General features: G+C 34.4%; 2 protein-coding genes across 2 annotated transcripts in view; one reads left to right on the forward strand and one right to left on the reverse strand.

Moving 5' to 3' along the window:
* LOC115303619 (olfactory receptor 6C70-like) overlaps positions 1-15,883 on the forward strand; it is a 104,469-nt gene that overhangs the window by 10,975 nt on the left and 77,611 nt on the right. The gene's annotated exons all lie outside the window — the stretch shown is intronic.
* Positions 7,559-8,515, reverse strand: LOC115305171 (olfactory receptor 6C2-like). The gene has a single exon (XM_029955477.1). The coding sequence runs from the start codon at positions 8,513-8,515 to the stop codon at positions 7,559-7,561; it is 957 nt and encodes a 318-aa protein (XP_029811337.1).

The raw sequence follows: 15,883 nt of genomic DNA on the forward strand, positions 1-15,883 counted from the left end.
TTTTTTTAACACTTGGACTTAAATTGATATTGCTTTGATGCTTAATATGCTTATTAAATTTTCTATATCTGACTCTAACTAGAAATCTTCTTTTTTCTTTTATTTAAAGAAGACTGTTTTTATTAATTCACATTGTGAGGTGATCTTAGAATTGTGACAAAAGTAATAACTGCCTTCTCTTACTTCCTTGGTTTTTCAAAAAAGCAAATGCATTTATTGATACTGTGTTTCTGTCCTCACTGTTATTCACTTATGCAATGTTAAATCTAGAGACCATGATTTTTTTGATGCTGAGATTATGTCAAAACTCTCCACAGTAATTTTCTCAACCATCAAGAAATAATTACTAAAGTGGAGGCTTGAATGTTTTCAATTTTTAATGCTTATAATCTCCCATCATAAAATGAAAGCAATTGCACTTGGGAGCACAATTTATTTCTTTGTAAACAAGTTTTCTTCGTTTTTTAACAGAATCACATCATGAAGGTTATACTTTTGCTTTTATTTTACAATATGAGGTCGATTGTATAGCTGACATTATATCTGGATATTTTTTTCATACTGAGATAGGAGAAAAGCCCCATTTGGAGGTTTGCCATCACATACTGTTAAATCCACAAGGTGATGGTCACCAATCTAAGAAAGAAATGCTGACCTCGGCTCATGGTTTGGCTGAAAACTAGAACCCTTTCAGAGAATCTGGGGACAGAGTCAGCAAATATATAAGATTACATTCAGAAGTAGTGGAGAATGGTTGCTGCAGTCAACCTATTTCCTCTCATCCTTTCTTCTTACCTTTCAGGCTACATGTACGTCACTATATACTCTTACTCAGTTCAACATGCTATGGACATTAATGCTCAAAACATTTTTTTCTTATAAGACATTCCACAGTATTGTAAGATGGAATTCAGTAAACTACCTGAGAGCTATAAAGAACCGATTGATTTCAGTTTATCTTTCAATAAATATTTGAAAGGAGGCAGAGATTTCTATTGAGTGGTATTTCTGCAGCCAGATTTAGAGTGATGAAGGGAGAAATACACACACACACACACACACACACATACACTGGGTGTTTTTCTTTTACAATTTGAGTTGGTGGTATAGCTGATGTTATTTCTGGATATTTCTTATATTAGAATTTTTATTTATATCTCATATATATTTTTGGAGGCTTTATAAAATATGTTATAACTCACATATCTGATTTAATACAGGCAGCTGAATTCTTTTCCTCTCAGAGAAAAATATGGCCAAATTTTCCCAAAGGGAAATATTACTAATGTTGCAAAATTTATCATACTTACTTTTCTGTCAGAAAATAATAACTTCCCTAAGTTGTTTGAATATAGTAATTCTTAAAGGCACTTAGTAGAAATGGTAGGTTTGTTGAAGATTTTCTTGTGAACTTCTTTTCATTTTTGTGAATGCATCCACATTTACTCTCATGGGTTCTCCAAACATGTAGGGAAGTCTCTGAGCTTGCTCTGTCCAACAAATTGGATTGGTTTTTCATGAAAGGCCTTAGAAATATTACCATGTAATCTTAACATTTTAATGTTAAAAATTTTAACATGTAAAAGGGAAAAATGTTCCTAATGGTAGTACAATGCTAGAAAGTCTCACCTATTTGAAAGAGTTGGTATTTCAAATCTCTCTGGACAGGGACAGATACCAACCTTGACCTTTTTTTTTTTTTTTTTGGTTTGCTCTATGTGAAAAATAAATAAACAAAAGGTCCTTGGTGATTTATCCTGAACAGTCCCTAATGAATCTTTGGAGTAATTTCATTTGGCAAAAACAAATAACTAACAAGGCCTGCTTTGGCTCCGGCATCTTTGGAGACGAGAGGACAGGCACCAGGTTATTTAGTTCATTTTTTTGTCTTCCTTAGTAGCTTTGTTGAAGGAAACTCAACATATAATAAATTGCACATATTTGAAGTGTACAATTTGATAAATTTTGTGAAAACATTAACGCAACCAAAAGAGTGAACATGTCCATCACTCCTAAAAGGGTTCTTGCCTGTCTTTGTAATCCCTTGTGCCTCCTCTTTCTGTGTTCCTCCAGGTCTCAGGCAACCACTAATAAGTTGACTGTCACTACAGATTAGTTTGATTTCTTGTAGAAGTTTAAGTAAATGCAGTAATGCAAGATTGTGTCTCTCTGAGAGAATGATTACACTGAAAATGAATATAAGAATAATCCTAGTTTTTATGTGTGTTAATTGTTCATTCCTTTTTATTTCTGAGCAGTGTTTCAATGTTGTTGGATTTATCAGGTCTTTCAGTTTGTGACTATTACAAATAAAGCTACCAGGGATAATTGTATAGTAGTAGATTAGTAGTAGGGAAATATACTTTCATTTCTCTTGGGTAAATACCTTGGAATGAAGTGGGATGGTTGGTTAGTTTATAAGTTAACTATACCTTTAACTTTAAAGGAATCTGTCAAACTTTTCTACATTCTTTTTGCATTTTACATTCCCTTTATCTGTGTGAGAGTTCCAGTTGCTTCAATTAATGCCAACCCTTAGCGTCATGAGCCTTTAAAAAATTTTTTTTAATGTTTGTTATTTTTGACAGAGAGAGTGTATGAGTAAGTGAGAGGCAGATTGAGAGGGAGACGCAGATCCTAGCTCTGAGCTCTCTGTACAGAGTCTGATGTTGGCCATGAACTCATGAGTGGTGAGATCAAGACCTGAGCCAAAGTTGGATGCTTAACCAACTGGTTGGTCCACACACGTGACACAAGAGTGATTTTTCTGATGAATCTGGGCAAACTGAAAACCTACTGGAAAGGATTCATCATTCTAGATGCCATTAAGAACATTTGTGATTCATGGGCAGAGGTCAAAATATCAACATGAACAGAAGCTTGAATAAAGTTGATTCTAATCCTCATGGGTGTCTTTGAGGGGTATGAGACTTCAGTGGAGGAAGTAACTATAGTTGTGATGGAAATAGCAAGAGAATAAGAATTAGGAGTGGAGCCTGAAGACATAACTAAGTGTCTATAATCTCATAATAAGACTTGCCTTCATGTAGAGTTACTTCTTATGAATGAGCAAAGAAAGTGGTTTCTTGAGCGATTTCTTCAACTCCTGGTAAAAATGGTATGAAGTTTGTTGAAATATAAAGATTTAGAATATTACATAAACTTAGTTGATAAAGCAGTAGCAAAGTTTGAAAGGATTGACCATAATTTTGGAAGTTATACTGTGGGTAAAGTGCTATCAAACAGCATCACATGCTACAGAGAATTGTTAGTGGAAAGAATTAACTGATGTGGCAAACTTCATTTCTTATATAAGGAATTGTAATAGTCACCCAACCATCAGCAATCACCCCCCATTAGTTAACAGTTATCAGTATCAAGGTGAGAACCTCCATCAGCAAAAAGATTATGAATTGCTGAAAGCTTAGATGATAGTTAGCATTTCTTAAAAGCAATAATGTACTTTTTTATTAAGTTTTTTATTAAAATATTTTATGTAAGTATAGTTGACAATCAATATTACATCAGTTTTAGATATAAAACACAGTGATTCAATTTCTTGAAATTCTTTGAGTCAATAAGTACCGTATATTTGGGACTCTCTCTGATCTGATTACTTACAATTAGTAGCAGCTAACTCAGATATTTCCTATCTTCTATCACTGCATACATTGTCATTTTCCAACATTGTTAAAGATGGTTACATGGAATTTCACTTGGTTACTTTAAAAAGTTTCTTCATAGTTAGGAAGGGCAGATATTAGTTTGCATGTTGTACCTAGTCCTGTAGCTTAGCTTAAAGAATATAGAAAAACAAAATGAGAGAAGGAACAGGTCACAGTTTGTCTAAATGTTAATCTTGGCACTTGAATATGAGGTTAAGGGACATAAGGACAACACGGCATTTCCAATGGTGGTATAGAAAGGAATTATGTCCGCACCCTAGACATATTCCCTCAGATCCTGTTACCATAATTCTAAATAAGTAACTCCTTCCAAGTCACCTCCTTGAGACTGCATATGCTGAGGATGGTATCTTTTCTCCAAAAAATACCACCATTTCTCCCAGTTGTTAATAGGTCACAATATTAAGAACACTTTCATGATATTGACATTGATATTAAGATATAAAGATTAAAAATTGAGTTTACATGAAAATATGAATTAGAGGGCAGAGTCACCCATTAATAAAATGTCAGCCAATAAGTCTCTCAATGGAGGTAAAATTTACCATGTTTTTGTTTAAAATGAGGGTGAGATTGTGGTGGAAGATGCTTAGGAGGGTTGCTTTAAATTCTATGATCTGTAGGCATTATTCATTGTGTTGATACATAAAAATATGTTGTCAGTGACTGTCCTAAATTTGTCACTCATGTTGAAAGGCACACTTCATAAATGGTTGTTGAAACATTTCATAAAATATTAAAATAGCATATCTATTGTTTTGTTATAGACAGTTTCCACAGAGGAAAGCATTATTCTAGAGTTCAAAAAAGGAAAACAATATAATAAAAACTACCTTTCTGATAGTCAGGATCTCAGATGTATTCTGAACCCCAAAGCTGCAGTGAAAAAAAAGGTGAAAAAGGTCATCCAGGAATGTCTGGTAGTGGAGATATGTGGGTGGACTTTGATCGTTCATTCTGTGAATCCAAACTCACACATAGAGCTTACTGTTTCACCATCCACAGAATATGAACACTTTTTCAGTAGAAAGCCTGCCTCCTCATGAGGAGGAAATATTTCTTTACCCTGTTAACTACAAAGCTTATAATAGTTTAAAAGGGTAAATAAAGATCTCCATTTTGGAAAATTTAATATTCTGATATTCCTAGCAGAGGGAAATTTTCTAAATTGACAAAACTGACCCGATTTCAGTTAAGAGAAAGAAACAAACATGTCCTTGGTAGTTATGTCCTAAACATTACTAATAAATCTCTTGCATAAGACTGGGAATATAGAGGAGGGAAAAAGCAGAACTGGGAAAATGTCTTGGGAGACACACATACAAATAATGTTAACATCCAAGGTAGACCACGTCCACACTAATAAGTATAAGATTGCAAGGCAAAAGGCAACTTTCTTTTCTGTTATTTCAACATCATGTTAAGTATTTGTAAAATGATAAGTATAGTTTTTCTGATTTATGTATGTATGTGTAATTAATGCTTAGTGTAAATATAATCTGATAGTAAGAAAGAAAATCTTTTAATGAAGGAAAATGATAACTATGCTGATAGTTTTCAGAAATATCTCCCAGATTTTTATGATCTTTTTGTTTTTATAAATCATGGGCCTTTCTATTTCTATTTTTATAATTGATTAATTGATTAATTATTTTTAGATACATGTGTCTGCTTATTTTCCTGATTTATTAAAAATAATTGGCAATAAGATTGTATATATCCAAAGTGCATAACTTGATGATTTAATATACATATATGTTGTAGATGGTTACCACAATCAAGTTACTTAACACATCCATCACCTTATATAGTTAATTTTTTTAGGTGTGTGGTGAGAATGCTTAAGACCCACTCTCAGCCCATTTCAAGTATATAACACAATATTATTAACTATTATTTATACTATACATTAGATCCTCACAACTTATGTATCCTTTTGAAAATAAATATTCTGAATTCTGTTTCACCGAACTCATACATTTCCATTTCTTTGGTCTCAGTTATTGGAAAATTACTATGCTCCCTTGATGGTGTCCTATCTTTGCTTTTTCATATTTCTACTGGCTTTGCATGGATGTCTACAAATCTGAGGGAGCAGCTGCCTCTTGGAACTTTTTCAAACTGGCTTTGGCGGGAATGACCTCCTCCTATGAATGACCGTGAGGTGCCAGCTAGGTGGGTGCAGTGTTTCCATATCCAGGGAGGGGTAGCAGTGCTCCTGGGGGATGGACACAGAGCAGTGACAGTCTAGTCATAGCTGCATTTGAGGCCCCAGGATGTGGAGTGCAGAGCGGTGATAGGCTGGCATTAGTGTTGTTGGGTCGAGGTCTGACCTAAGACTCAGGGGGCAGAGTATGTGGTAGCAGAAAGGATGACATGACCTGTGAAATCACTTTAAAAGGGATTAATTAAAGACAGACTTTCAGAGGAACATGCTCTTGAAGAGTAAGATGAAAGGAGATCGATTACTAGGATGTCCCTAAAGAACTGAGTGAAATATCAGCTGTAATGTGTGTGAAAGCTGCTTTAGCTCCACATGCACATCTTAAAATGCTCATTCAGATTTGTTCAACTTATCCTAGCTTGTAAGTGTTTCAAATGTAGTGAGGATTGTGATTTAGAAGGGCAATTTTTTGTACAGGGGGCGAAGTTTACTCCCTCAGTGAAGCTTATGGACTCTGCAAGTGATTGAAGGACCAACATCTACTTGCACAATTGCTTGCAGGGTTTCTTGAATATATTTCTTTGATACAGTTACATTCCTTCTACCAATACACATAAAGAGTCATGGAAAACAAAATATTATATAGACATATTATATTCCATAATGATGTCAATGCAATGAGCTCCTCGAAAATGGAAAAGGGCAATTTAAATATTGGTCATTCAAAAAAAGTGCTTGACAAACAATGGAAGGCTGGAACTTAATTTAAATGATTGTCCCCTCACAGTAAGTGTGAGAAGAGGTAATACAGGCACTTTGCTGGGAAGGTTTATAGGACCAGGAGATGTGAAAGAGGGGTGGGTAGTATTAAAACTTCACAACTTCATATATATTATTTTTAATACTGTTTTTTCATATGGTTGTTTTCGGGTATATTTGAGTTTATGAGTGTCCAAGGAGAAAGATGCCAATAGTCAAGACAATATCTATACCATTAAATTTAACAGTACATACTTCTAAAGATACTTTAAGGTGGGTCATAATTTCACTCATTTAACCAAAATATACCTAGCTGTGAATATGGTTCCCCTTACTAAGTACCAGGGATATTTCTGTGATACCTGACCTGTCAAATCTGGTGACAACTGACTGGAGGTAGGGCAGAGGAAAAGATTGATCAAGCTTGCTGTGACTGCTTGTGCTTTGGATGAAGATTTAAAGCAGAGATGGAAAATCAACCTCATTCATCACCAATGTGAAGCTTACAAAGTCATTTAAACAAGGGCATCTGGCTGACAGGTAGGGAAAAGGGATGTATGGTGAATCACATTACTGTATGTTTTATAGGCCAAACCTAGAAATGGTGCACATCACTTCCACAGCCATTCTGTTAACTATAACATAGGCTACCTAGTCATACCTAACCATGTAGAACTATGGCAGAAATATGTGGTCTACCCAGACGCCTTGGTATGCTGTGTTTCTAAGGATAACAACCAGCATGTTTGGCAAACATCAGTTTCTGCCAGACAGAGTAAATATCCTCAGAATTGAGTTTTAGTGGAGAGTAAAAAATGGAATAGGGTTCACAGTTAGCAACTTTAAAAAGAAAGTGAGTGTCAGTATGATTGGAGAATAAATGATACAGAGACAAATAGAATTATACACTTTAGGTTTTGTGTGTATCCACCCTCTCTTTCAGTTGGATTCACTGACTCATTTCTCCTTTACACCTTTGAGAGGAACGCAATTTTTTAATTGAGTCATGAAAAGCTTGCTTCACTTGCTTGTTTCTCAGCGTGTAAATAAAGGGATTCAACATTGGTGAGATAGAAGTAATAAGAAGTGAAATCCCTTTATTAATAGTCACCTCATCCTTGGCTGAGGGTTTCACATAAATGAAGATGCAACTACCATAAGTAATGGAAACAACAATCATGTGGGAAGAACAGGTGGAAAAGGCCTTTTTCCTTTGCTGGGCAGAGGAAAACCTTAGAATGGTCCTGATGATATACATGTAGGAAAGAACTACACACATGAGGGTGATGATGAATGTCAGCACAGCACACACTATAACCATCTGCTCTATCAACCATGTGTCTGAGCAAGAGATCTTCAGGATAGGGGATGCATCACAACAAAAATGATCAATGATGTTTGACTCACAGAATTCTAGGCCCAAAACTAGACTAAGTGGTGGGAGAATGATTATCAGTGCTGCTACCCAACAGAAGAGGATGAAGCTCTTGCAGACTCTGCTGTTCATGATGGTCATGTAATGCAGTGGTTTGCAGATGGCCACGTAGCGATCATAGGACATGGTGGCCAGGAGAAAAAACTCGGTTACCCCAAAGAGATCTGTAAACAACAGTTGACTAGCACAAGCATAATAGGTAATGGACTTGTCACCAGATGATATGCTATATAAGAATCTGGGGATACAAGCCGTCGTGAATGAAATTTCTAAGAAGGAGAAATTTTGGAGGAAAAGATACATTGGTGTTTTAAGGTGAGAATCAATCAGAGTGAGGGTGATGATGATTAGGTTTCCAGATGCACTCAATATGTAGGAAAGAAATAGAAAGATAAAAAGCAAAATTTTCAGTCGAGTGTCTTCTGTCAGTCCCAGCAAGATGAAAGTCGTAAGTGCGGTTTGGTTTTTCATCTCTGATTAGTTATTGTCTCTTGCCCAATCTGCTTGACACAATAAAGAAGACTGTATGAGAAACTCAAAAGTCCTAGCCAAGTTCTAACCTCAAGGGAAGTAAATCTGAGAGTGATTCCTATACAATTTGTTAGTGGAGAAGGGAGCACATAACACAAAGTGATGTTTGAATGCCTTTGTGTGTCACACAACTAACTAGTCATATTTAAATCACATATTTCTTACTGTTGCCTCCAATAAATCTACAACTTAGCTAGACTTGGTGTAAGTTGAACATATCATCTCATAAACATCATTGAAAAACATCCTTTCTTCATAAGTTGTTTTTGGATCAACAGTTCTGCCGTCCCCAAATTTTCTATCTGCAGACATGCTTCTAGGAGAGAAGACTTTAAAAAACTAACAATGGTCGTTGGTCAAATAACCCCAGTACTAAAGTTTGTTTATATTTGTATCAGTTATTAAACTCACAATGAATATTTATCACATAGTTAATCTTATGTCAGTTTTAGTTCATCTTCTTGGAAGTGTGTTTTTGTTGGATATATATTTTCTTAAAGATTCACTCAAGTGTGTTAACAGTCTATTTTTTTTTGAGGTTTTCCCCATAGAACTTTTACTTTAAATGTGCATTTTAAATATTTTAAGTATTTACCTTTAGCTATAGTTTCTTTCTACTTACAGAATAGCTTACCTATTTAATATATATTCTAGGATATCCTTTTTCTCCAAAGAATTTCTCCTCCACTTACCAGCTGACGTCTGCACTTATATCATCTCATTCATTACTTCCAAGTTTCCTCAACAGTGAAGGCCTTAAAGCACTCTAATTAGCTGCTACAGTTTCTTATTCTCTAGATCTTGACAGCTTGTATTCCTCTTTCCCCATCAGTGGGTTCTCTTTAAGAGCAAATTCTTGTTATTAAAATTCTAAACTGAGTTTCCATTGTTTCTTCCTAAACACATTTGACAATGACACATCCCTCCTTGTATGTGTTGCATAGTAATGTGTTTGATTCAAAATTTATTACAGAGAAATAAGGGAACATTAGGAGCATGTTTATAGAGATGAAGAGCCATATGTCAGATTTCTTTTTCCTACCCTTGTTTCAGCTAGAAATATCTCATGGTAAGTCACGTGTACCAATATCACAGGTACAAAGAAGTTTTAGCCATTTCTTAGTTATACTTCCACACTGTCATTTAATTTTCACCTGTGTGATGTCTCCTCTATCCTATTAACCATTTATACATCAACTCATCTGATTTTTGGACCATTTAAACTACTCTAGTCAAGGTCATCTCTAGCCTCCCTCTTGTTTCACTCATTAAACACAATTCACCCTTCATTTAACTCAAACTCCTTGCTGCATATGAGACCATAACCTGCTACATTATGTAAGTCATTACAACTTAATTCCCAACAATTCATATTTCCTTGAATTTCTTGTTCCTACTTTGTCTGTTGTTTGTCATTCTCTATCATGGCTTCCTTTCTTTCTTCCATCCCTTTGGTTGTTGATCCATCTGAAATCTCTTTTCTAGGAAATCTTTTCTCTTACTCTGTCTCTTATAAGTAAGTTGATTCTTATCAACTAGCTCAGCTAGCTAGCTCAGAGCCTGGAGCCTGCTTCAGAGACTGTATCTCCCTTTCTTTCTGACCCTCTCCTGCTCTCTCTGTATCTCTCAAAAATAAATAAAAAAACATAAAAATATTTCAAATAAATTGATGATTCCCAAGTTTATATTTTCAGGGAAAATATATCTTACAGTGTTCTGATTTCAACATTCAGTTAGTTCTTGGACATCTAGATCAGATTTAGATGGTTTGAATCTAGAGTTTTCCTTTTTCCTTCTTTAGTGTCCTTGAGGAATTTGCTTAACTTCTTTATCTCGTGGGGGTTTTTTCATGTGCAAAATTCAGGTAAAATAATATTTACATCTTAATGTTATACTGATAAATTTAAATACTATAGATAAAATATCTATGGCTGCATTTGGAATATGGCAACCAGTCATTACTATTAACTATATTGAGCATTCTTATTTTGTTATTGTATCTTATTGAGAGTCATATAGATGTGCACATTTAAGTTTTAAATGTGTCTCTCACTATTAAATTTCCTTCTTTGTCAATCCTAAATCTCATCCAGGGACAATTTTTATTGTTCCTTTTTCCTTTATTCCCATTTTCAATTTATCACTAGGTCTTGCCATTTTGTTTATCTTCTGAATTTGTTTCTTTTCTTCTCTTACAATCCTAATTTTACTCTGGGTATTTTTATCTTGTAGTTGAAATATATCTTTGCATTTAATATTTTTAAAACAATGGAATCAGAATAATTTTTAAAAGCCCATATCTGATTAATTCTCCTTTATGTGTTGTGGAAAAATGTTTGTGAAATATTATTAACTGACATTCATCTTATACTAGATATTTCCTTAAAACTCTTGATCCATATCTCAGTTATATGAAAGTTTTAATTTATTTTGGCTTTAGGTAAGAATTATGAATAGTCGATGAAGGAACATATTTATGGAATTTGAGTTTCAAATGCAACAAGCATTTAGATTAATCAAATATTTTCATGCAATAAAGATTTTATTCCATATGACGAGTAAGGACAAGGCTTCTCATACTTAGAGAATTTAGGAAATTTGTTTAGCTGGGGATAAATAAGTTGGTATACAGTTTAGAGAATTTGATGATTCTGAATGAGATCTCTATGTTTGGGGCACTCTGCTATCTTCCACTTATATGGAGCCAGAATAACAGAAAAAAAGAAAATGAGATAGACTTTGCAGAGTTTTTTCTTTGTGGAGATCTAAGGAAGAAAATAATAAGAGATAATTAGTTGCTCCTTGAACACAGGCGAAAAGGGCTTTAGAAAGTCACATAGTATTTTTATTCTCAAGACTGGTAGAGAGTTAGAATAAGGGTGTTCCTATGCTTAATAGTGGCAGGAAACTAAAAATGAATGTTCAGTACTTCATACATTTTCCCATGCTGCAATTTGCTGTACAAATATAAAACTATATTAAAGCTTATAAAGAGAACCACTGAACCATAAGAGTACTGTGGGAGGAGGAACAAGAGATTCCACAGCAGAAACACACAGAATCGGTATTTGAGGACATGAAGAGATGATGGGTATATTGATAATGCCAACTCTAATGGATACGGATTTTTTTTTTTAGCACTTTATACACTGAAAGTGCACAAATGCACCAGAATTATGGTGAACTTGGGTTGAGAGTGACAGCACAGATATATGGTAATGATTCACTAAAATGAGGTGGTAGAGTAATTTTAATCCTTTCTATCACTCGTTTTTACCTTCATCATAAAATTTAAGCTTCTCAGTGAGCCTATGGAGTCTTTAAGATCTTTACTTAATATTATATTAAGTAATATTTCTGGCATTACTTGACACAATTTACCTAATTTGTCCTATTCTTCTAGTGTACTTCCACTGGATGCTATCTTACTACCCATAGTATGTATATACCTCTATGGTGTTCATTGGGATATTATTCAGGCATAAAAAACAATGAAATCTTGCCATTTGCAGCAACACAGATGTACCTACAGGGTATAATGCTAAATGAAATAAGTCAGTCACAGGAAGACAAATTGCTGTATGATTACATTCATATGAGGAATTTAAGACACAGCAAATGAACAAAGAAAAAGGAGACAGACCAAAAAAAAAAAAAAACCACTTAAATACAGAGACCAAGGGGGTGGTTGCCAGAGGGAAGGTGGGTGGGGCCTGGGTGACATAGGTAAAAAGGATTGAGAGTACACTTATCTTGATGGGCATGAGAAATGTATAGAATTGTGGAATCCTTATGTTGTACAACTGAGGCTAACTTGGCACTGCTATTCTTTAATGAAAAAAGAAAAACAAGAGATAGTATATCGTAGTGATAAACAGTACAGTCTACAGAATCAGGCTACTAGTTTCATATCTCCTGATTCAAATTGCTTCACTTATTTACTAGCAGTTCCCATAGAAGCCCATGCTTAACAACATCTGTGTAAATTTCCATATGCTGATCCTTTTCTCTTTAGTGATCTCTACACTTGCAGTCTCTAAACTTCCTATTTTTCTTTCAAGTTTTGGTTTAGGTATAGCTTTGACTGGGAATCTATCTATAATCTTTGAAATAGAAGTAGGTTTTCCTCTTGATATTCCTGCTGTAGTTTATGACTATTCTAATGATAGGTCTTATGACTAACTTGTTAAATAATGCTGACAAATTTTATTTTGAACATTATTGTGTCTCCAACAGCAACTTATCTCCAGGGGCATAGTAAGTGTTCTTTAAAAGTTTGTAGAAATAAAGAACGAATGACTATCATATTTGCCTTAAACAACAAAAACAAGGTATTTTCATTAAATTGACTGAGTTTTAAAATGATTTTATATATAAGATTATTAACATGTAAGCAGATTGGGTAAAAATTAACTGATTTTTTTTGAGACTGCCTTTAATATTATGCAGGTGTGACTCTGATTCTATTGTCTTCCTGTGGGCTGATGTCTAGCAAGAGAAAATTTGCTTGCTGCGTTTTATGCACTGTCATGGAAATAAAAATATGCTGTTCCCCCTCCCCCTTTCCTTTTTAGCTTTAGTTTCCTCCAGAATATCCACTTAATGGAATTATTGTGAGTATTGATTGAGATAATACTAATGCCTAGAAGATAATAAGTTAAAGCCACTACCACTTTTTTCTCCTTCATTTTCTTCTTCCTTCTCTTCTTTTTGCTTCATAACTTACTCTAATACTTATGCTAATGTACGAGGGCACTAGTCAATGGCGTTATAAGTATTGTGTTTTCCTTTCTGAATTTTTTATAAGGCTTGTGAATTTTTGGTGCCTCTGATAACCTGTTCAATATTTTGTAAAGAAATTCTAAGGGCAGAGTTCAGAGACTCTGCAATTTTGGACATGAGGCAATTGGTATTTCACATTTCTTTCTCGACTATCCTTAGGTAATTAATTAAATGAGAGGTTATTGTTTTGTAAATAAAGAGTCTATATCTTTTGTTTTCACTCTATTCCAAGAGCAAAAAGGATTTCCTATTTAAAAATTAATCAGTTTGTTAAATGAATGTTTTTACTTATTCCAGCAATCTGTACCCAATGAGAGGTGTGCATTTCTAAGGTCCATTGATGAATTGGAGCATGATATTTCTATTAAGACAGTAACAAATAACAGCAGCAGACTCCTGCAGATAGGAAATTACCTTGGATTATAAGCATCTCTGCAGAAAAGGAGCACTGATCTATGCTCAAGGGGAGAAATAACTGATAATCGAGTGCCCTTTTAGATCATGTAGGAATTGACCCTAACGAACCAACCTGAGAAGATTCCTAAAGCTCTCAGTGCTCCGCTGTGGCAGTCTAACTCAGAGCATTGTCCCAGGTTCCCGAACCCTCCATTCTTTCTAATCACCACTTTATCTTCTGGGATATTAGAATATTAAGTGAGTGTTCTGGCAAACCACTTTAATTTAGGTATATTTTCAATTTAGTGTACTTCAAGGAATATTTGTATTTATAATTAGCTCATTGATCACTATAGACAACATTGCTAACAATTTGGCACTAAAATGAAGGCACAATTACACCTTGGTATTAATATAAATTTGTTGATATGCATGATGTTGTGTGGAAGATCACTTCTGTTTGTTCCTACTGTTTCTATGACTCGTTATTAATTGATTCAAAACATATGATACTGAGAACCTCTGATATGATAGCTATTATAAGTACTAAGGCCAAAAAGAGTGAAAAGGTACTGACTTATCTCTACTGATGTGTGAATTAAATATTTCCAATGAATTCAATCCCTTAAAATTTAATTTTTCTAAGACAAAAACACATTGAATAATGATAATTACTTGTAACATTATAAGTAACAGTTTGGTTTTTTCCATAGATATCCAAATTAATTTATTTCCATCTCATATTTAAATAGATTAGTCTGATATTTTTCTGAGACCAAGGAGCTAGAATGTTAAATGAAGAAAGAAACTGAAATTACCAAATAAGAATATACTTACTCTTGGGCAAGGTAATCATGAGTTTAGATGACCGTATGGTCCTGATGGTTCCCAAGGTGAATCTCAAAGCATAAGTGGAGTGAAACGTGTACACAAATGCCCCTCTCATGGAGACAGACCTATTCACAGTTTATTCCTGCAGCAGGTGTTCTCTGAGTTGCCAAGAAACTCTTGTTAAAAATCTATTCCACTTTAGTGGCACATGGATGGCTAAGTCGGTTTAGTGTCCCACTTTGGCTCAGGTCATGATCTCCAGGTTAGTGAGTTCAAGCCCCATATGGGGCTTGCTACCGTCAGTGCGGAGCCCATTTCAGAACCTCTGTCCACTTCTTTCTTCTCCTACCCCACTTGTATTCTCTTAAAAATAAATTAAAACATTAACAAAAAAAAAACAAAAGAAAATATTCTATTCCACTTGAAACCTAGGAAAAAAATTCTTACACAGCAAACCTGAAAAAATTTATTTTAAATATGAGAAATCGAAGGTGATTTTTAGAAGATTTTGACAAATGCTTTCTGATTTCTCTGGGCAAAGATAGACTTTTACACAGTGAAGTAACATGGATGTTTTATTACTTCCAACTCTTACGGATGTGTAGGAGCTCTCTATGGTCCTCTGTAACCAAAGTTCAACCAGGACTAATGATTATAATATATGCGGAATTTTGGCAAAATACCTAATAGAGACAGCCATGGGAATCATGTCCTTCGAGACAATAAGGTGAAACAATTTTATTAGATTCATTTTGAGTGCAAAACAATATTTTTCTGATGAAAAGATATTTCTGGCTACTCTCCAACCCATAGAAAATGTTACCAAAAGACAACAAAATTGCTTTAGGTCTGTACTTTCTTTGGAAAAATGTATAAATACACTTGAAAGTAGTATATATACAATCAATTTCTGAGTCAATATACTGTTAATACTTTTCCATGATAAAACTATAGATTGGCATCACCATTTTTGTCTTTGTTATACTCTTCTATGGACAAATCTTTATTTTAAAAAGCTTCCCATATTTAATGTTATAGTTATATGTTAAAAATCTTCTTAAAAATAAAAATCTTATTTTATATAAATATCATATATTTCCTTAATTATCAGCATTATTATTAGAAGAGGAATTTCTGAGGCAACTACCACCTGTATCTTAGAATTTTGAGAGGCACCTGGGTGGTTAAATGTCCACCTTTGGCTCAGGTCATGATCTCACAGTTTGTGGGTTCAAGCCTTGCCTCTGGGTGTGTGCTGATAGCTCAGCGGCTGGAGCCTGTTTCAGATTCTGTGTCTCC

This window comes from Suricata suricatta, chromosome 10 (assembly GCF_006229205.1).
Source record: "Suricata suricatta isolate VVHF042 chromosome 10, meerkat_22Aug2017_6uvM2_HiC, whole genome shotgun sequence".
NCBI classification, from domain to species: Eukaryota; Metazoa; Chordata; class Mammalia; order Carnivora; family Herpestidae; genus Suricata; species Suricata suricatta.